Raw genomic sequence first — 20,228 nt, forward strand, 5'->3', positions numbered from 1 at the left:
CGATGCCTGAAATGTTAACCTAAAACTAAAGCACGTCTGATGAGAGGATAACTCATATTCATATATGTACATCGTGTCGTACACTATTAGATGTGTGCGAGAGCAAGCCATAACCCCTATTCGTGGAGATTTGTCAGATTCCATCCAGGACAAGGTGACGGAGGTAACCATTTTTTCAGATGCTGTACTGAAGAAAGCTTACTTGCTTAATCGAAAACTGAGAAAAATAGCTTGGATTTTGCAGCTGTATTACCAATATTTTCATTAAAACCTTGTGAATTTGCTCAAGTTTCCAAGTTTAAGGAACTCCACTATTCATTACCCTTTCATCAACTAGGAAGCTGCTGCTAGCAGGTATAAGTTTTCAGTCTTCATAAATTAACTTGAATTGATTATTCCCTTGGAGCTCCGTTTTAATTTATCATGTTCACTTACTGAAGCTAATGATAAAATGACATTAATTCTATCCCAAAATCAAAATCAACTAAAAACAAGAATCCTATATATCCATCCCCTGCAACTTAAGCTATTCACTTTTCGTTTATGCTTGCTCCTCTAAATGAGCATTTCACATTAGCTTTTCTGTTAATATAGATCCAAACACAAGGAACAGTAAAATTGATATGTGGTGTCGTATAATACATAGGTAGAATTAATATTAGTGTAAGAAGTAAAAAGTCGAATGCTTTCAGGATGGATTTTGTGTGAAAGAAGGAAAATATCATGTATAGAAACTTGATTGAACAAAAGCAATTCTAGCTATACTGATACAAGAATTAACATATGTTTATATTTCATTCACAAACTATAACCAACTGGTAATAATTAAGAAACAATTTGCAGTCTCACTATCTAGCTATAGTGGTGTAGAGGAGAAGAGGGTTCATATCAGGGCGGCCTCATTTTCAGTCTGCCTGGTGATGAAGAATTGCTTCTGAGAGTCTGAGACACGAGTTGCATGGAAATTGGCTATGAAAGCGGAAGCTTTCTTGTCAATACCAGGCTCAGCAACCACCCTGAGAGTACTGTCTTCATCGCTAGGATACACCTTTCTTGTGCTCTGAACATCTTCCACCGCCGAATAGGAATAATCCTGATATTTATGACCCTTCTTAGCTTTGAAGAAACTGAAAAAAGAGAAGGATTTTTTCTGCTTGTTCCCACCCATAGCTAGCTATAATCTTGTGTTTTTTGTTGCAGTAGGTAGTAGCACACTAAAATGCAAGTTAGGATGAGTTTCCACTGCAATGGATTTGATTTTCATGCGGATTCGAGCCCCATTTTATAGGGCCTGAAAAGAATCTAAGAAAATAGAGGAGGGCTATGATGAGGACAAGTGTATGGATTGGATGGAATGGAAAGCATCGGTTGGGAGCTCACCAGCAAAAAGCATCGGTTGGGAGTTCACTGCCGCATTTCTTGGGTGTTTGCCTGTATTTGTTCCTCTGCTGAGAATGAAATCATTGGCAACTTGGAATGCAGTATGCACCTTCCTTTGCTGTTGCTGGGTTGTTGGTAAAGGTCTGGTATTATAATTGGTGCCTCCAGGATATTACACGTAGCCTTCTAAAATTATTAAAATATATTTATGTGGCATTATTAATTATTAAGTAAACATAAAAATTTTAATTTAAATATGCAAAATTGTTGTTGGTGCCTGCAGGATTATTCAATGCTATCATGACTCATGTCATCTAGTGATTAATAACAGATATATATATATATATATATATATAACTATAACCTACAACTTGCTTTAAAAAAAAAAAAAAAAAAAACCCTATAACCTACAACTAGTAGTTGTACTGTTAACCTTGTCGTCATTCCCACTTGACCGAAACTGCACGCTGACCATTGGTTTGGTTGTCACTTGTCGGCAGAATGAATCATCAAGTGGAGTGGTGTGGTGCTTGTCATGCATGAGAATTTGGCTCAAGTACAATCATATCTTCCTAAATTATTCTTCTAATTATTTTTTATGACATATATGAACTGAATAATCAAACAGAGTTTGGAATAGTTTTAATTGTTTTTAATATTTATTTATTTGTTTCATCTTCTTTATGTGTTAAGGAGGAATATAAATTTGGAAGCTTATCAAACACGAGTAATGAGTTAGGTCCAGATAAGCAAAGGAAACTAACGCTATTAATTAATTTCTTCTAACACATATGAAAGTATAAATTAATTAAGAAGCCTAATTTTGACGTTAGTTAGTGGTAGCTGGCTAGGAGGTTCGACCTTTAAGTTGTAATCCAGTTTGAAGTTTGAATGAAATTAGGAGTAGGATTGGTTTTAATGCCCATAAGAAAGAATTTTGGATGGATGAATGGATGGAGTAATATTTGGGTAGTGTTTTTCATCTACATCTATTTGGGCCTAATCCAATTCAATATTCAGCGCAGCCCATATATACGCTTACACTGTCTTTTTTTTTTTATATTATTTTAATTAAGAACAATACATTTTTTTTTCGTTTGGAATATTTTTAATTTCGAACTCTTTTCCTCTTCTCAAGTCCAATCAATTTATGCTTTTACTTTGTTATCCCACGACAAAGGGAAGGGAAGGGAAGGGAAGGGAACGGGAGGGAGGATCTGTGATCTGAGTCTCAGGAACACCGCTGCTTCTCTGCTCTGGTATTGCTCTTTTCTTTTTTCTTTTCACTTCTAATTGGATTATAATAATAATAATAATAATAATTCTAATCCCTACTCTTTCCTTTTCGTTTCTAACTAGTCAAGTTACTCAATTAAATATTTCTAATTGTTGTCTTTCTTATTCGCTAGCCTACTTAATCTTCATGCTATCTCATCCCCTTCTCTTTCTTTTGGGGGTGTGGTGGGTGGATGATGATTCTTAAAGAAAGCCTGGAAATCAAATTTAATGAAAGCCCTAATTCCAGAATGCTTTTTGACACCCTAAAAGCTGTTTCTGTTCTCTTTCATGGATATGATTAGCTGCTAGTAGTTGGGTGCATGTGAGATCAATTCCTGTGGCCGCTCAGCATCACTGTTGCTTTTTTTCTTTTATTAACTTTTTTTTTCTCAAACAGAAAAACTCCGTTTTCTTCTCCCACCATGTGCCTCAGATTGCACTATTATGATATTGAATATGCTTCAAATCACACAAAATCAACTATGGTTTGTCATTGCAAAAGTTTTCTTAATAACTAAACAAAATGTTTACTGGACTAGACCAAACGTTCATACTTCTCAGTGTCTTCTACCTTTGATTTCCAATCCTACTTCTTCCCACTAATAATAACATGACTGATTAACTATTTTTTTTTTTTTTAATTCCTCATATTGTAGGTGGTATAAAATGGACTACAGGCGATACAACAATGCCCAGGAGACAAACATGAGAGATAAACAGCAACATCAAGAAGAACAGGTAGGCAATCCATTTCAGAATGAATCTCTTCAATCTCTGTTTTTGTGAAGAGGTGGCTATAATCAAGAAAATCAACTGACTCATCTAACTCTGTCTAAAACATTTAATCAGATTATTTCTACAATATTTCTTTGCATCCAAAGATAAAGTTACTGTTTTAACATATCTACCTACTTTGTTAGCAAGATTTGTGATTGTTGATGTATTGAGCTGTATCATCTGCACTTTCGGCAATAGGCGTACCAAGATTCTGTCATTGAGGATTTTGCTGAAGATTTTCGCTTGCCAATCAATCACAAGCCAACAGAGAATGTTGTTCTGGATAATGTGGAACAAGCAACGTTAGATACAAGGTTGAATTCTTCAAATGTTGGGTTTAGACTTCTTCAAAAAATGGGTTGGAAAGGAAAGGGTCTTGGGAAGGATGAACAGGGTGGTGTTAGTATTAAATTCCTATTATTCTACTGCATTTTCCTTCTGTATTATGGGGTCATTTCTTTTCTTTATTATTTGTTCTCTATTTTTTTTTTTCAAGACTAGTAGGATCATATTCTGGGATAAATAATGTTAAACTGGAATTTAACATGAACTTACTGATAATACTGGTTAAATACTATATGAATAATTCGTTAACACTGCTTAGGTTTCATTACTAGGTTAACATTCTCCAATAGTTGGCAACATAGCTTGTTTGGTTATGACATAAGTTGACTCTTTTCTTCAATTTTTTTTTTTGGGTACTCCAAATCCTGACTGCCTGTTTATTCTGTTGCTAAAAGTTATTTTGTTCATCGCTAACTCACAGGAATAACCGAGCCAATAAGATCTGGGATTAGAGATCCAAAATTAGGGATTGGGAAACAAGAAGAAGATGATTTCTTCACTGCTGAAGAAATATTCAGCGTAGGAAACTAGATATTGAGGTTGAGGAGACTGAGGAATATGCAAAGAAGAGAGAGGTATGACGTTAAACTTGTAGATAGTCATGTTAAGTTTCAGTTGATAGATAATAATGAGGTTGATGCTTTACATTTTGTGAAAACTGTCCTCTGATAGCCAAAGGCAGCATATAGCATATATGTCTGTCTTTGATCAGAATGGTATATCATAGGGGAACATCAACCTCGGAAGCTCTTGTCAATTTCATGCAGTTTTTATTACCTGGTGGCTTCTACTGCCTGCTTCGTGCACATTATGAAAATCCAGGTTTTAGCAGAACGTGAGCAGAAAATTCATGTGGAGGTAAAAGAAATGCATAAGGTGTTCTATTGTGAGCTTTGCAACAAGCAATACAAAATGGCTATGGAATTTGAGGTCCATCTGAGCTCATATGATCATAACCACAGAAAGGTAAATGGCTCAATTCTCTCTCTCTCTCTCTGTCTCACACGCACTCCCCCTTTTCAACCTCTTCTTTTGATCTTTGGATGGTTTTCAATGTTGTCTAATATGCTGCATCATTTGTTATTTGCTTGCAGCGCTTTAAAGAAATGAGAGAAATGCATGGTAATAGCAGTCGTGATGATAGACAAAAGTGAGAGCAGCAACGTCAGGAAAGAGAGATGGCTAAGTTTGCTCAAATGTATCCAATTAATTGTGCTTTTGTTATCCCCATGGTTTTTTAAATAATTTTTCTGTTCTACTTTATTATTTGAGCTGCATGTTATAAGGCTGCTAATCAGTTATTATCCTTTTCCCATGTCATATTGTTATGTATTCTTTAATGTGGTATAGGGCTGGTGCTAGTAAACACCAGCAGCAGCAGCTACGTGAGGAATCTGGTTCTGGTACTGCTTCTGCTCCTATTACTGCTACTGCCCTTGCTGATCAGCATCAGCGAAAGGCACTAAAGTTTGGTTTTTCTTCTAAAAGCAGCAACTCTAAGGTATGCAATTATAGGATAACACTTTATTGTGTGCTTGAGAGGTATTAAGATTAGCAATAAACCGCATGCTGTTTATTAGGCCTCCATTAGAATGCGTATAAAAACGTATATTTTGTTGGGTGCTAGGTTTTATTGTTGAATACTAATACAGGATTGACTTAATGTAGCCCTTTTTTCCTAAGCCGGGTGTAAATTCAAAATATCCATGTGATATATAGGAAATGTATCTGCCTATCAGGGAATTTAATTTTTCTGGTATTTCTGATGTTGCTTGAGACCAGAATTACTTAAAGGATAGCATTCTAATGAACAACCACCTGGAAATTTGAATCTTCAATCTGCTGCCAATTTAAAGTTGTTGGACTGATGACTATGCTTGGAGCAAGCTTCTCAACTTTCTCCCCTCATTTTGCAGAATGCATTTGCCAGTACAGCAAAGAAACCAAAAGTGGCTGTTAAATCAGGTTTTGGAAACGACAGTGATGATGAATAGAAAAAGTTAGCTATGTATCTCACTTATCTTATGTAATTAAGATGGTTATGACAATGGTGGCACAATTTGAAATATTCAGTATTTTCAGTTATCTATTAAAAGTTCTGTGAAGTATGTTCTAATAGTTCTATTTGTGGAACAAAAGATATAAATTACGAGTTAAAATCACTGTGGATATTAAACTTTGACCTAAATTTTATTTATTTAGGTCCATAGTCTTTAAAAAATTTTAATTGAATTATCAGTTGCCTAAAGTTATTTAAATTTGGTCTTTCTGATTATGAAATTGCTTAAATTGTCAGTAAATATTAGTTGGTGTCATGTGGAAGAGGTCAACTTAACATCTTACATTGTAGAAAGGACTAAAATAAAACTTGATTTAAAGTTTAAAGATCAAAGATGTTATTATCTTAAATTTTTTTATATTTTAGATATATTTTATAAACTATTAAATTTAAAATAATATATTTTTATTTTTGTTTTAATATAATTTATTAGTTATTAAATTTTTTTCCTTTTAACAGAAAATAAGTTATAAAAAATTATGAACAATATTTTTCATAATATTTTTATATATTATTGATTTTTATATCAAATTTTATGAATTTGTTAATTTAAAATTTTTATTAAATTATTTAAAAAATTTTAATGAACTTCACCAAAGTATTGAATGTAAATTTTATGCGGGAAGCAGTCAGTGCTGTCTGATATTGCGCCACATCCACATAACAATAATCTCATAAAAGTAAAGTTGCAACAGTACTTTGTTTGTTTTTTACTCTTTTGAACTAACAGAGTTACAAGTGTCACTTAACCCTTTTTTTTCTCTCTCTTCCTTAATACTTTCCCCTTCTTCCTCTCGTCATTTCTCCTTTCCATGGCCTCTCCTCTCCATACTCAAACCAATTCAAATACCAGCGCCATGAACGGCACTTCTGCCTCTGCAGCTGACCCAAAATCACAGCTTTCCAAGAAACCCAGATTGCATGCCCCTACTCCACCCTTGTTAATCACTCCCTCCGATATCCTCTCTGAGTTCTCCCACCACGACCCTTCCATCGCCCGCATCAACAACGGCAGCTTCGGCTGCTGCCCTTCTTCTGTTCTTTCTGCCCAGCAGCACCTCCAACTCCAGTGGCTCCAACAGCCTGACCACTTCTACTTCAACCAGCTCCAGTCCAGAATCCTCCAATCCAGAAACATTATCAAGGAGATGGTCAACGCAGATCATGTTGATGAGGTTTCCATTGTTGACAACGCCACCACCGCCGCCGCCATTGTGCTGCAGCAGATCGCTTGGGGGTTCGCTGAGGGGAGGTTCCACCCTGGCGATGCCGCTGTCATGCTTCACTACGCTTATGGGGCTGTCAAGAAGTCCGTTGAAGCTTATGTCACACGCGCTGGCGGGTATGTGATTGAGGTCCCTTTGCCTTTCCCTGTTAACTCTGTTGTTGAGATAGTGCAAGAGTTTAGGGAGGCTTTAATGAGAGGGAAACAAAATGGCAGGAGGGTGAGATTAGCTGTCATCGATCATGTTACTTCCATGCCTAGTGTGGTCATTCCCGTTAAAGAATTGGTTAGGATTTGTAGGGAGGAAGGGGTTGACCAGATCTTTGTTGATGCTGCTCATGGAATTGGGTGTGTTGACGTTGATATGAAACAAATTGGGGCTGACTTTTACACTAGTAATTTGCATAAATGGTTCTTTTGCCCACCTTCTGTCGCCTTCTTGTATTGTAGAAGGTCCACAGAAAGCTCTGATTTGCATCATCCTGTGGTTTCCCATGAGTATGGGAATGGATTGGCTATAGAAAGTGCTTGGATTGGGACTAGGGATTATAGTGCCCAGTTGGTGGTTCCGAAGGTTTTGGAATTTATCAATAGGTTTGAAGGCGGCATTGATGGAATCAAGAAAAGGAACCATGAGGCTGTTGTTGAGATGGGGGAGATGTTGGTCAAAGCATGGGGAACTCATCTTGGCTGTCCTCCAGAGATGTGTTCAAGCATGGTTATGGTCGGTTTACCTGCTTGTTTGGGAATTTCTAGTGATCAAGACACGCTGAAATTACGAACATATTTAAGGGACAAGTTTAGTGTTGAAGTTCCAATATATTATCGAGCACCAAAGGATGGTGAGGTTGGTCCAGTAACAGGGTATGCTCGAATTTCTTATCAAGTTTACAACAAGGTTGACGATTATTACAAGTTTAGGGATGCAATAAATCAACTTGTTCACAATGCATTCACTTGTGCATCTCTTCCCAATTGATAAGGTTTGTGCTGCTGTTTTCATTCATTGAGCTCTTCTTTTGGCTATTGGTTTATGATTAAATGTGTGATTAAATTTTGCCTGTTAAATATTGCACTAAATTGTGATTTTTTTCCCCCTTTTTCGCTCTTTTTTCAAGTACTGCATCTTTCTTATATTTAGCTAATATATAGTTTAAACCTATGAAAAATGCCCAAATTTTCCTCCTTGGATATTGAAGAGCATTTCGACCCTGCATCTTGCTTTTCGAATGTTTAGGTGCTTAACTCCTAACTGTTTACAACTAAAAGAAAACATCTTTTAGAAGATAAGCTGTTAGTCATTTCTTGTCTTCGGTTGCCTTTATTTATGAATCATGAATTGAGTACTTTATTGTCCATGCTTTTGTCTTGTGTTCACTTTGCTTTGACCATATTATATCTAAGGCCCTGCTGAATTTTCTTGCTAATAGATTTTAAAGTGAATTTTACTTCTTCAAAAAAAAAAAAAAAAAGTGAATTTTACCTGTATTTATATTGTACTGAGCAAAGCCATAGGTTTTTTAACCGCGGAATGCATTTAGAGAGGGTGATACATTTTTTTTTAATAGCATTAGGAGAAAAAGAGTTAGCATATAGCATTAGGAGAAAAAGAGTTCGCATACTTAAATAGACATATGTATGGCTGCCAAAGCCAAACCATCAGATACACCTTTCGGAGTAATGTAATGATCCCTTGGTTGAAAATTGAAATCAACAAAGTTCAATTGCCAATTAAATCAGCTATGTAGCTGCATTCCAGACATGGATGGTGGTGGTGTTCGGTGACATTAATTATTCTGTAAAAAACCATCTGTTGGTGATATAATTGGTTGTAGTGGAGCGGAACCTCTTAAGTCTTAAACTTGGGAAATAATTACATTTATAAAATTCAAATCCTTTATACCCTTGGTGTAGTGGAACCTCTTAAACTTGGGCATAAAAAGCAAATGTCTCTACGCATGGTAAAGGCTTCTTGCAAAAGAAACAGTGTGTATATGCAGTTAAATCCAAGGAAGAATGCTTTATTTATTTTGGTAACTGAGTAGGTTAGACATCTATATATTTATGTTCTTGCCTAATTCATGGAACATGGGAATCCTTATATCTGAAAAAATATTTAATGCTATAAGCTATGAACCAGACTCAATTGCTTATTTAGTTGTTTTGTTGACATGTAATGCTCAACTTGTGTGCAGCTGAACAATGCGTGCTATTGGAATTTGGATTGAATAAGAGCCACGGTCATCAACATGGCTTGGATCGCCTCCTTTCATGGTTTCGGTACCATGATATTCCATAATTGCCAGAAAGAAATGTCAAAGAGAGACAGACATGCTTTGTAGCTGCTGAGTTTAGTGTTTGCTTATCTTAGATATCTCTAAATTGGTTAAGGAGATAAACATGTGTGTTGGTTGGGCTGTAAGGAGCATTTTTGTACATGTTTTTAAGGACTAATTTCAACATCGTATGCTTTTATTGATGTAAAAAGGATGCAAAACAAACAAGACAAAAAAAGACCGCCTCATATTGTCCCAAAAAAAAGAGGAAAAAGAAACAACTCATTAGATGCAACTGACCAAGTAGCATTAAGCAATAAAAGAAGAATAGCATACTGCTCTTATTTTTAGAGGTAAAACACCCACTTATCCTCCATTCCTTGTTCTTTCTGATTACCAAGAGAGAGAGAGAGAGAGAGAGAGAGAGAGAAGGATAACCAATGTGACATAAGACGTAATAGAAAAAATCAGAGTGGAATGTTGAAGAGGAGGCAAATACGGCAGAGCCCTGGAGTAGACGTTGGAATCTATGCTAGTTAACCAATGTATCTGCTTTCATTTGCATTTGCATATGGATTGAATAAGTTGTGGGCTAATTGTAGGCTTGATGTATAAACTATGTTTTCATTTTGTTGACAAACTGCAGTGTAACGTACCAATTGCAACAAATATAATCAGTCACCCTGGGCTGGAACTCTTTGGAAAACCTACCATGCCCCCTCACCCTGGTTTTGAAAGCAAGGTTTGTAAATATATCGGATCGACAGGTATCGTAGATTAATCTACCTCTAACACTACGAAGAATCCAAAATCTAATCCAGCCCAGCAACAATAAAAGTTAGCCACTAACCAACGTTTATACTTCTGAATTTACCTTTTACCCTCACTCTCTCTCTCTCGGCCTCTGCGATTTTTGTCTGTTTGTTGTCGGGACAGTCCCAAATTGATTTAAATTTACCCCACCCTCAAAAAAAAAAAAAAAAAGCCCCAATATTAGGGATTTGGGGAATCATAATCCACCCCTTCCATTTACACTCAAATTCCTCACAATTCAAGGTAGGCGCTTTCCAACTTTTCCCAATAATTGCTTATCTTTGTTTTGGTTAGAGTTTCTTCGTTCCTTTATGCATCAAAATATTCCTACCTTTTTTGTTTTAAAAAAAGAACAATTCCGGCTTTTTATATTTTGGACTTAATAAGTATGTATTTCTTATTAAAAATAAAAAGTGGAAAGATTTTTGGCCCAATGCTCGACTTGATTGTTGTATATGAATTATCCCTGAAGCAGTTTTTAATTCTCAAATGATTGGCAGGTTATGGCTTCAAAAAAGATCATAGTAATTTGTCAATCTGGTGGAGAATTTGAGACTGACAAGGATGGCTTGTTCTCATATAGAGGAGGTGATGCAGTGATGCTCATGCAATAGACATTTATGATCAAATGCAGTTCAATGACTTAAAGCTGGAAGTAGCAGAATGTTTTTTTTGTTGCAAAGGAGGGCTAGTGCCCTTACAAGGGGGGAGGGGGGATGGCGGGGTAGAACTCACGCCAATATGACTTTCAACCGGCCTCTTAACCATTAGGCTAAGAGGGGAAAGTCGTAGCAGAAATGTTTAGTTGTAGCATTAATACTATGTCTATCAAATATTTCCTCCCTGGTAATAAAAAGACTCTCATTACTGTCTCCAATGACAAGGACTTAAAGCGGATGATCAAATTTCATGGGGATTTTGTAACTCCTGATGTTTATATCATAATGGAAGAAATTGTTGCTCCTGATGTTTCTAACATGCCAGCCAGTAGGTAGTTTTCTTCGTTTCTAAGCTAAAGCTTAGTTGTAATTCCTGAGTTATTGACTTAATTTTGAGGGTTTTTCTTTTTTTAATTTTATTACAGGTCAAGTAAGACAACTTTGTCTAAAGCAGTGCCTTCAGTTGATGAACCTCTAGATGCTGTGGACAACATTGTGGATGACATCACTCGACCCAGTCTTCCTCTTAGGGTCTCTTTTGACATTGTTGATGACGTTAATCATATTGATGCACAAATTGATTTGCCACCTGAGATTTCGTCTATTCTTCCTCTTGCTGTTTCTGCCAATGAGAAGCATGCTAAAGGTGCTCAGCAGTGGCAGAATACAATTACAGTGCTGCGGCAAAGATTCAGTGGTGTTCACGAGTTTCGTGAGACATTACATAAATATGCCATTGCACATCAATTTGCATTTAGGTATAAAAAAAATGATAGTCATCGTGTGACTGTTAAGTGCAAAGCAGAAGGCTGCCCTTGGAGAATTCATGCGTCAAGGTTATCGACCACTCAGCTAATATGTATCAAGAGGATGACTCCAACCCATACTTGTGATGGGGCTGTTGTGACAACTGGGCATCAGGCAACTTGGAGTTGAGTAGCTAGTATAATTAAGGCGAAGTTGAAACTTTTTCCAAATTACAAACCAAAGGATATTGTAAATGACATTAAACAAGAATATGGGATAGAACTGAACTACTTTCAGGCCTGCTGGGGGAAAGAAATTGCCAAGGAGCAGCTTCAAGGGTTGTGTAAGGAGGCATATAGTCAATTACCATTTTTCTGTGAAAGGATAATGGAGACCAATCCTGGCAGTCTGTTAGCTTCACCACTAAGGAAGACTCAAGTTTCCATCGCCTCTTTATCTCATTCCGTGCCTCTGTGTGCAGTTTTGTACAAGGTTGCAGGTGTCTCCTTTTTCTTGATAGCATAATCTTGAAGTCCAAATATCAAGGCATGTTGTTGGCAGCAACTGCTGCAGATGGAGATGACGGTGTATTTCCTGTTGCTTTTTCTGTTGTGGATGCAGAAACCAATGATAACTGGCATTGGTTTTTGTTACAACTGAAATCAGCTCTGTCAACATCTTGTCCTATAACATTTATTGCAGACAGACAGAAGGGTTTCCGGGAGTCAATCTCTGAAACTTTCAAGGGGTCGTATCATGGTTATTGTCTGCGCTACTTAACTGAGCAACTCATTAGAGACTTGAAAGGGCAGTTTTCTCATGAGGTGAAACAGCTTATGATTGAAGACCTATATGCTGCAGCTTTTGCACTTAGACCTGAAGGCTTTCAGAGGAGTTTTGAGAGCATGAAAAGTATTTCGCTGGAAGCTTATAATTGGATCATACAAAGTGAGCCCTAGAACTGGGCAAATTCATTTTTCCAGGGTGCTAGATACAACCATATGACATCAAACTTTGGGGAACTCTTTTACAGCTGGGCATCAGATGCTCACGAACTACCTATAACACAGACGGTTAATGTCATACAGGGAAAGAACATGGAGTTAATTTATAACCTTAGGGCTGATTCTGATCAGAGGTTAACAAGGCTGACTCCATCCATGGAAGAAAAGCTGGAAAAGGAAAGCTTGAAAGTCCATCCCCTTCAAGTGCTACTGACTACTGGTAGCATATTTGAGGTTCGTGGTGAGTCCATTGAAGTGGTTGACATGGATCGTTGGGATTGTAGTTGTAAAGATTGGCAACTTACTGGTTTACCATGCTGCCATGCCATTGCTGTTATGAGTTGCATTGGATGAAGCCCATATGATTATTGCTCCAGATACTTTACAACTGAGAGCTACAGATTAACATATGCAGAGTCTATACAACCTATTCCAGTTGTGGACAGGCCTCCACAGAAATATTCTTCACAAGCACTAGTGACTGTAACTCCACCAACATGTCATCCACCAGTTCGGCCTACCACAAAGAAAGTTGGATCACAAGAGGTAATGAAGTGGCGACTCCAGTGCAGTAGATGCAAGGGTCTTGGGCACAACAAGTCCACTTGCAAAGAGCTCTTGTAGAGTGTTGGGACAGTGTAAGAATTAGCTTTTTATCATTTAAAGTTTGCACCATTTTTCACTGAAATACATCAAAATTTAGTGGCATGACATTATTCCATTGCATATTGGATTTAAGACTGGTTTTCATGCAGAGAGCCCATTTTTTATAGCAAGCTTGTTGTATGGCGTTTTATGTGCATCTGTACATGCACCTTCCACAAGTGTATCCTACTGTTTGTATGAGACATGCTTATCTCTGTGCTGCACTGGAAACTATAAGTTTTTTGTTGGGTTTCCATTTACAGTTGGCAGATCATCTGCATTTTTCACTTATCTGTATCTATACAAGGCTTTCCTTTCCTCATATTGCTGTCAAGTGTATACCTTGGAATATTTTTGATGTGTTTGCAGAATTCTGTGGATGCTGATAGCCTTTGATAATGAAATGAAAAATTACCTTTTAGCTAGGTCCATTTTTTTCCAGGTCCGTTGCTGTTGCCATTCAACTAACTAGTCCTCTTAAATGTTTTGTATGGGGATCACATTAAGGATCAAGTGCATCAGATTCTGTACATCTAACAACTCTTTTGAAGTAGTTGAAAGACACAGTGGGAGCTGTGGTGTTAATATTTATTAATAACGAGAGCGATGGGCCGATGGTAGCTGATGTATCTAATGGTAGTTCTTCTGTGTCAACAATTCTTTACTTAGGTATACTTCTAACTCTAGTTAGTCCCTAGTTAAAGGTTTTGTTAAACTAGCTATTTCTACGCCGCTTGATGGAAGCTGAATATTACCATCGACTTGGATCAAAATTCGTTGGTGGAAAATCAGGAAGAGAGTGATTAGGTTTTCCATCCATCAGTTTTAAGTTGTGAATTTATGTTCCTTTTCCATTTGGGCAAGCCAAGTACAGTGTGAGTTGGGATATGCTAAGCTCAACAATGGTGGAAGATTGTTGGTAGGTTGATATTTGGATAAGATGGCATCTGGATTTAGCACGGTAAATGCTTCATTTTGATACCTGCTTTTTGAAATGCTAATACACGAGAAACAGGTAGATCATGTTGACGACCGAAAATCAAAGAAGGTGGAGTGGGGTTCAGAGCCGTATACTTGCGGAGTGTTATATGAGTATGACTGCGGTAGTTTAGTCCTAAAGAAATACCAAAAGAGGAAAATGTATATAAATCTGGAATGGTGGGAAATAAGAAACAAGACGCTAGTTAAGTCAGTTTCTCGTGTCCTTCAATCACAAGCACCTGTATATCTGTTTTAGATTTTGCTTTCCCTTTTGCCGTTTAAAAGAAAAGAATGGAAGTGACAGGGATGATGGATGGTGGGAATTGTCAACCAAAAAGGGGTTTGCAATTGGCTCGATTCGTTAAAGAGGGAAAGGGTTTTTAACTGTGGAAGAAAGGGTTTTTCTTTTGGGCCAAGATTATAGAAGATAATTTGTTCTAAAGTAGAAAAAAAAAAAAAAAAAAGCGAGATTTTAAAGTTTTAAATTGAAAATAAATTAAAAAGATTTGATTGGTAAAAAATTTATTTTTTTATAAGTAAGATTTCAAATTTTATTAATAAAAAAAAATTAAAAAAGCTTATTCCTTTTATAAAATTAGAGTTCTATTCGATTTGGAAATAATTAAAATTTAAAATACAAAAAATTTTAGATAAAAAAAATATAATAATGGTACATGAAGATCATGGAATATTATTATAGTATAATAATAATAAAATATAATATGAAATTAGTACATGACTATATCAAGATAATACTAAAACTAAGAATATGTATATATATTCATTAAAAAAAAAATGAATATGTATATAAGACCTTTTTAGAAGTCAAAAACATAAACCCTAAATATGCAGTAGCAAAGAAAAGACGAAATGGTGTAAAACTAAAACCCCAGAGGCGGAGGAGGGCTGAAGAAGTAAAGAGGCCATGGCTACGAGTATGAGTACTAGTAATAGTAGTAGGAATGGTAATATGAGCATGAACCTTTCCACCACCTCCAAACTCAGCAACCAAACCCTAAGCAATCCATTTCCATCCAAAGAATGCGGCAACTGCCGTGCCCAAGCTGCCCACTTTCTCCACCAAGTTCGTCTTCTGGGCATCCTGCGCCGCCTCTGCACCTCCTGTGTCCTTCGCCTCCACCCCTCTTCCTTCTGCCCCGCCTGCTTCACCTTCTATTCCGGCTCCCTTCCCCATCCCTCCAGGCGTGTCGCCTGCTCCAACTGCTCCTCCTTCACCCACTCTCACTGCGCCGGAGACACCTTACTCTCCTCTTACCTCTGCCCGCCCTGCAAGGACTCCTCTTTCTGTTTCTTTCCTCTCAGTGACAATAAGGTTGACAAGAAGCTCGCTCTAGCTTTGCTCTGTGCCGCCAAGATTGCCGCCTCCTCCATGGGGAAGGCCGTCACTGTAGCCTGGGCCGAGGCTGACAGGAAGGTAAGGGAGGCGGCGCTTGCAAGAAAGCGGGCAAGGGAGGCCCTCGAAAATCTACTCCTTGTTACTAGCAAGGACATGGCCAGAAAGAAGGAGCATGAGAATAATGTCTCCGCGGAGTTCTCGGATGCCTATCTTGCCAAGGTTGAGGACTTGCACATAGACAAGGCTGATGGTGATGGAGATATAGATGTTGATCTTATGCGCCATATAGAAGATAGTCTTGTTAAGGTCGAGGATATTGATTCTAAACTCAATTGAGGTTTTTTTTCCTGGATGCTTCAAGCTTGAAACAGAGGCTGTACATTGAATTTGATTTCTTTTACTATACTTGCATTACATGTTCGCAGCCGAAACTTCGATAAGCGACAACTGGTGGTTTGCAGATGGGTTGATGTACTGTTGACGCTGAGAGTTATCTTTGTCACTTGCATTGTTACCATATGATTGTCTCTTTCATCCTTGTGATAAATAGGGATCCACTGCATACAGATATTCGTGGTATGGGTAAGACTGAGTTTGATTTAATCTTCAAGAAATCTGTTTTTGCTAAGTAGAAGTAATAGTACTTTTCAATTCTTTAATCATGTAAACATTTTCGGTTGAGACCACGTAACATTTGTGCTGTAATATGCTGCTTAAGTCTTTTTACACCGTTTCTTTAGTTCTTTCCTTTTCTTTCCTGATTCGGCCCCTCTTCAGCTGATTGTCGCTTCCAATCGTTCAAATCTGTGAAGTTTGTTTCTATTCAAGTGCTCTGTTAATTCTTCATAGACGGGATCCTTCTGGGCAATTGATTTATTGAATTTTGAAACCGTTTGAGATACTACTAAGTAACTGAACTCAATACAGAGTATGTATGCAATTTTACATTACTCGTCTCATGCCAAATCCCAAGCTAGTTCTCCATAAATTTACTACTTATGTTTACTTTCTTATCTGGCTGTAGCACTCAAGTGAACTTCGTTTCCCTCTTGAAAAACAAAAAAATAACAAAAAAAATACAAGAACAAAACAAAACAAAACCTTCAGATAAGAGTGCTTGGCAATGGCAATATCTGTATTAGCAGCCAGCAGTATTGGCGGTTGCGGTCCCCTATACCGAAAGGGGATCATAAATGGGGCAGAACCCCGGACAAAAGGGGCTATTGTGCACATATGGACGGCAGTCCCAGCCCAATCAGCTCTGCAATTTCTCAATTTTGCTCTCAGCTTCGTTAGTAGTAGTCTTTTACCCGGCAAATTATATCCCTCGTAACTTTGGGAAAGAAAGAGGAGCTGGGAAGAATTTCCGTCCAGCTTCATACAGTAGTGGAACCAATCAATCATATATAGCCAAAGTAGTCATGGTATTCTGAGGGTTATATCATTCACCAGAGATCTCTCATGGTTTTTGAGGCTGCTACCATTTCAGCGTTGGAAATTGGACAGTGCCTCTTTTCAGTAGTTAATGTTCCAGTTGATATCAGATGGATCCATTACCATGTCAAAATAGAAGTCATCACCTGCAAAGGAGAAAGGAATGAGGTTAACTTTCCAGCAGTTCGAGAAGTGAAGGCTTGCATTCTTCAATAATTTGACTAGCTTTCTACAAAATCCTGGTTTTACGTTTTTCCCCAAATACGTCCATGCTCATCTTGATCAACTAAATGATCTCTTATGGTATCTGGACTTCAAATCCCAGAATTCTATCCTTGCTGATATGCAATATCTAAAAGAAATATTAAACGTATTGTTTCGAAGTAAAAACAGGATGAGTATAGTTACCAGTCCCCTCCCAACCATGCACACACAAAGCACTAGTTCTGAATATTTTGGCATATGTATGTTTATTTGACATGCACAAGGACATTATAGTGTCTTACAGATTGGAAGACAAATTAAGAAAAAACATACTAACCTGGCATGACCACAATTCTAATGCCATGGAAGACAAATGCATCACACAGTGCCTACCAGAGCCAGAAACTAGGTCATGATTTAGTTTTGATCTTCCTGGGGGTAAGAATCAGGGCATGACCTGCAATTTTACAATAGGGACAGAATGTACCACCAAAAAATGGATGCATGGCCCGATCAGAAAACCATATTGAAATCAAGCTTTTTATCACTTCCCCAATCCCTCAGCAAGAATGTTGCTAACATTATCTTGCTCCATTGAATTTTCATAAATTGACGTTCCCCTGCTTGTTACCTTATTGACATTGGATCCAATCAACAATGTATGAGTTGTAGCATTTGGAACCCAACCCCTTTCCAACATCAAATCTAACAAAAGACGAGCCTCACTCTTGCAACCTTCTTTCCAGAGGCCATTAATCAGAAGATTAAATATGGCCGAATCCAGAATTTCCCTTCTAGAAATAATTTTATCAATATCTGTTAATACCAAATGTAACTGAAAATGGTTACTTAAACAATATAAAAGATCATGCATTGTCTCCGAATCAGGCAGCAGACCTTCATTAAGCATTAACTTGAAAAATAGTGCACAATACCTAAATCGATTCAGGGCACTCATACTTCGTATGAGGATGCAATATGCTTCTAAATTAACAGTACGACCCCGTATCAGCATTTGGGAAAGCATTACCAAGACATCTTTAGCTCTTTCTGATTTAAGCAAGGCAAGCATGATAGTGGTGTAAGTCAAACTAGTGCAAGAAGTGCCAGAACAATAAGCCAATGATCTCAGCTTGACTGCTGCATCCACCTTTCTGACATCACATAGAGCCTTGATCAACATATTGAATGTGGTGACTTCAAGGAGGCATCCACTTTTAGACATGTTATAGTATACTTCAACAGCCTCTTTAATCTTTTCTACCCTGCAAAGGCCTTCAACTAGCCTAGAATAACATATAGGGTCCAAAACCCATAATTTGGAATGAGTGTAATAAAATAGCTCTAAAGCATCCTCATACTTGTTCAATTTACAAGTACCTACCACAAGAGCTGCATATGTGCCACAATCAGGAACTACTGACTGTACAATCATTCTTCCAAGAAGCTCATAAGCTTTATCGATGCCCATATTCTCACAAATCCATCTGATAAAAATATTCCAAGAATCACAATCAGCTATGCCTCTCTCAGACATCTTCTCAAGAAGTCTTTTTCCCAGAAAAAATTTACCAGCCTTACAGAAACCTCCAAGCAGTGCTTTATGTGGAGAACTTAAGTTACCACAGTTATTCTCCAAGAAATGTATTGCCTCACTATATCTATTCCCTTCACAAAATCCATTAACTATGTCCACAAATGAATCAACAGGAGGAATCTCACCAATTTCTATCATCTCTTCAAGAATGTCATTTGCATCATCTAAAAGAAGGTTCATACATAAACAACGAATCAAATTTCTGCAAATTAGTGAATCTGGCACTAAATTTAATGCTCTCATCAGCCTAAATAGATGAACTCCGTCTTCCAGTCTGTTCTCTTGACAAAACAATGGCAGGGTGCAGGTAAAGAAACTTAGATCTGGCTGACACCCTATCTCCAACATTTCATGCAAAATAAGCACTGCATCATCAACTCTACTATTCAAAATAAGACCTTTTATAACAATCTCAAAGGTCCTAACATTAGGACTACAGCCCTTCTTTCTCATTCTCCTAAACTGATCCAAGCCTGCCTCAACCCTATTTGTCTCAAACAAAACCTCCAACAAAGAGTTCAAAGTATCAACGGTGGGTAGAACTCCTACTTTCACCATCTCCTTATAAACAAACAACACATGTTGGAAATCTTTTTTCTCTTTAACAAGAGCACCCAATAAATCATTAAATATATTAATAGAGGGATTATACCCACCTAATGTCATATTCACAACAACCCGAATTGCCTCATTTAGCTTAGAATGTCTAACAAATGAATCAATCAAAGAAGCAAGACCCTCCTCCGTACCTACACATTTATCTCTTGCCAAATTTAGGCACAAATGGTCCATTTCCTTGATATTTCCAGCCAAACCCAGTTTCAAAATGACATGGTAATAGGTATCAGCGGTGTGGTTAAAGCGTTTCTGTAGGGCAGCCCATTTGAAAATCTTGACAGCTGAGTTCATATCGTGTGTATTATCCAAAACCCTGATTAAGTTATCTGGGTATAGATTATTCGTCAAAAACCTAATCTTTGCTTCAAAATCGTCAAGATATGGAGGGGTGGGATCGGTTTCGGGCTTCAGTTGGAGAGTATTGGCGTAAGCAATGGAGAAGTAGCGCCCAGGTAAATCGAGGCACGGAGGGAGTTTGTTGGAAAATTTTAGAGTTGAGAACTTTAGAAGCATTGGATTCGGAGGTACATATAAACAGTCAAACAAGAAGGGGAAAGAAAGAAAGAGAAGGCGACTGACCTGATTATTGATGCAACAAAGGAGCTATCAGGTATAGAGAGAAACTGAATTTTCCTAGGTTTGAAGTTGATCCATTTTCTCAGTTTCATGTGAATGGTAAAGAGTTAAGATACGCTTTACGGTTTACAGGGGTGGTTGAATTATCTTTACTCGTATAATTATTGCTCACCATTTTGCATCCCTGCCATTGGGCCATCACAATCCATCAAGCAATGAGGAAGCTAAGCCCAACGTACCAGAACCAAGCAAT

The 20,228-nt window shown here is 37.5% G+C and overlaps 5 protein-coding genes and 1 pseudogene across 8 annotated transcripts; 4 read left to right on the forward strand and 2 right to left on the reverse strand.

Annotated features, from left to right (window-relative positions):
* Nucleotides 1-355: 355 nt before the first annotated feature.
* LOC111295154 (uncharacterized) lies at nucleotides 356-1,437 on the reverse strand. Its single transcript, XM_022888541.2, has one exon. The coding sequence runs from the start codon at nucleotides 1,166-1,168 to the stop codon at nucleotides 884-886; it is 285 nt and encodes a 94-aa protein (XP_022744276.1). The 5' UTR covers nucleotides 1,169-1,437; the 3' UTR covers nucleotides 356-883.
* A 1,005-nt stretch (nucleotides 1,438-2,442) lies between these two features.
* On the forward strand, nucleotides 2,443-5,942 carry LOC111294997 (uncharacterized). Its single transcript, XM_022888322.2, is given in 9 exon segments — nucleotides 2,443-2,639; nucleotides 3,315-3,396; nucleotides 3,634-3,829; nucleotides 4,202-4,285; nucleotides 4,288-4,355; nucleotides 4,603-4,746; nucleotides 4,875-4,978; nucleotides 5,131-5,281; nucleotides 5,697-5,942. Coding segments are annotated over 8 exon segments (897 nt in total). The 5' UTR covers nucleotides 2,443-2,639; nucleotides 3,315-3,324; the 3' UTR covers nucleotides 5,775-5,942.
* Nucleotides 5,943-6,291: 349 nt separating this feature from the next.
* LOC111295641 (Pyridoxal phosphate (PLP)-dependent transferases superfamily protein) lies at nucleotides 6,292-9,551 on the forward strand. Its single transcript, XM_022889220.2, has 2 exons — nucleotides 6,292-8,047; nucleotides 9,260-9,551. The coding sequence occupies exon 1, from the start codon at nucleotides 6,652-6,654 to the stop codon at nucleotides 8,041-8,043; it is 1,392 nt and encodes a 463-aa protein (XP_022744955.2). The 5' UTR covers nucleotides 6,292-6,651; the 3' UTR covers nucleotides 8,044-8,047; nucleotides 9,260-9,551.
* A 131-nt stretch (nucleotides 9,552-9,682) lies between these two features.
* LOC111295640 (uncharacterized) lies at nucleotides 9,683-14,623 on the forward strand (annotated as a pseudogene). The gene is made up of 3 exons (XR_016327306.1): nucleotides 9,683-10,396; nucleotides 10,654-11,144; nucleotides 11,238-14,623. The product of XR_016327306.1 is annotated as an uncharacterized LOC111295640 (transcript).
* Nucleotides 14,624-14,996: 373 nt separating this feature from the next.
* On the forward strand, nucleotides 14,997-16,297 carry LOC111295642 (uncharacterized). Its single transcript, XM_022889221.2, has one exon. It carries the CDS (start codon nucleotides 15,115-15,117, stop codon nucleotides 15,880-15,882), a length of 768 nt encoding a protein of 255 aa, XP_022744956.2. The 5' UTR covers nucleotides 14,997-15,114; the 3' UTR covers nucleotides 15,883-16,297.
* Nucleotides 16,298-16,404: 107 nt separating this feature from the next.
* On the reverse strand, nucleotides 16,405-19,972 carry LOC111295639 (uncharacterized). Of its 3 annotated transcripts, XM_022889216.2 has the most exons (3): nucleotides 17,816-19,972; nucleotides 17,522-17,641; nucleotides 16,405-17,126 (listed from the first exon to the last, which is right to left on the reverse strand). In XM_022889216.2, the coding sequence occupies exons 1-2, from the start codon at nucleotides 19,910-19,912 to the stop codon at nucleotides 17,630-17,632; spliced, it is 2,109 nt and encodes a 702-aa protein (XP_022744951.2). In that variant the 5' UTR covers nucleotides 19,913-19,972; the 3' UTR covers nucleotides 16,405-17,126; nucleotides 17,522-17,629. The 3 variants fall into 3 exon arrangements, with proteins under 3 accessions (XP_022744951.2, XP_022744948.2, XP_022744953.2); XM_022889213.2 differs by having other exon boundaries at nucleotides 17,522-19,972; XM_022889218.2 differs by lacking the exons at nucleotides 16,405-17,126; nucleotides 17,522-17,641 and having other exon boundaries at nucleotides 17,866-18,000; nucleotides 18,120-19,972.
* Nucleotides 19,973-20,228: the final 256 nt, after the last annotated feature.

Source organism: Durio zibethinus, chromosome 14 (assembly GCF_047325235.1).
Source record: "Durio zibethinus cultivar Kanyao isolate XHJ-2024 chromosome 14, ASM4732523v1, whole genome shotgun sequence".
NCBI lineage: Eukaryota > Viridiplantae > Streptophyta > Magnoliopsida > Malvales > Malvaceae > Durio > Durio zibethinus.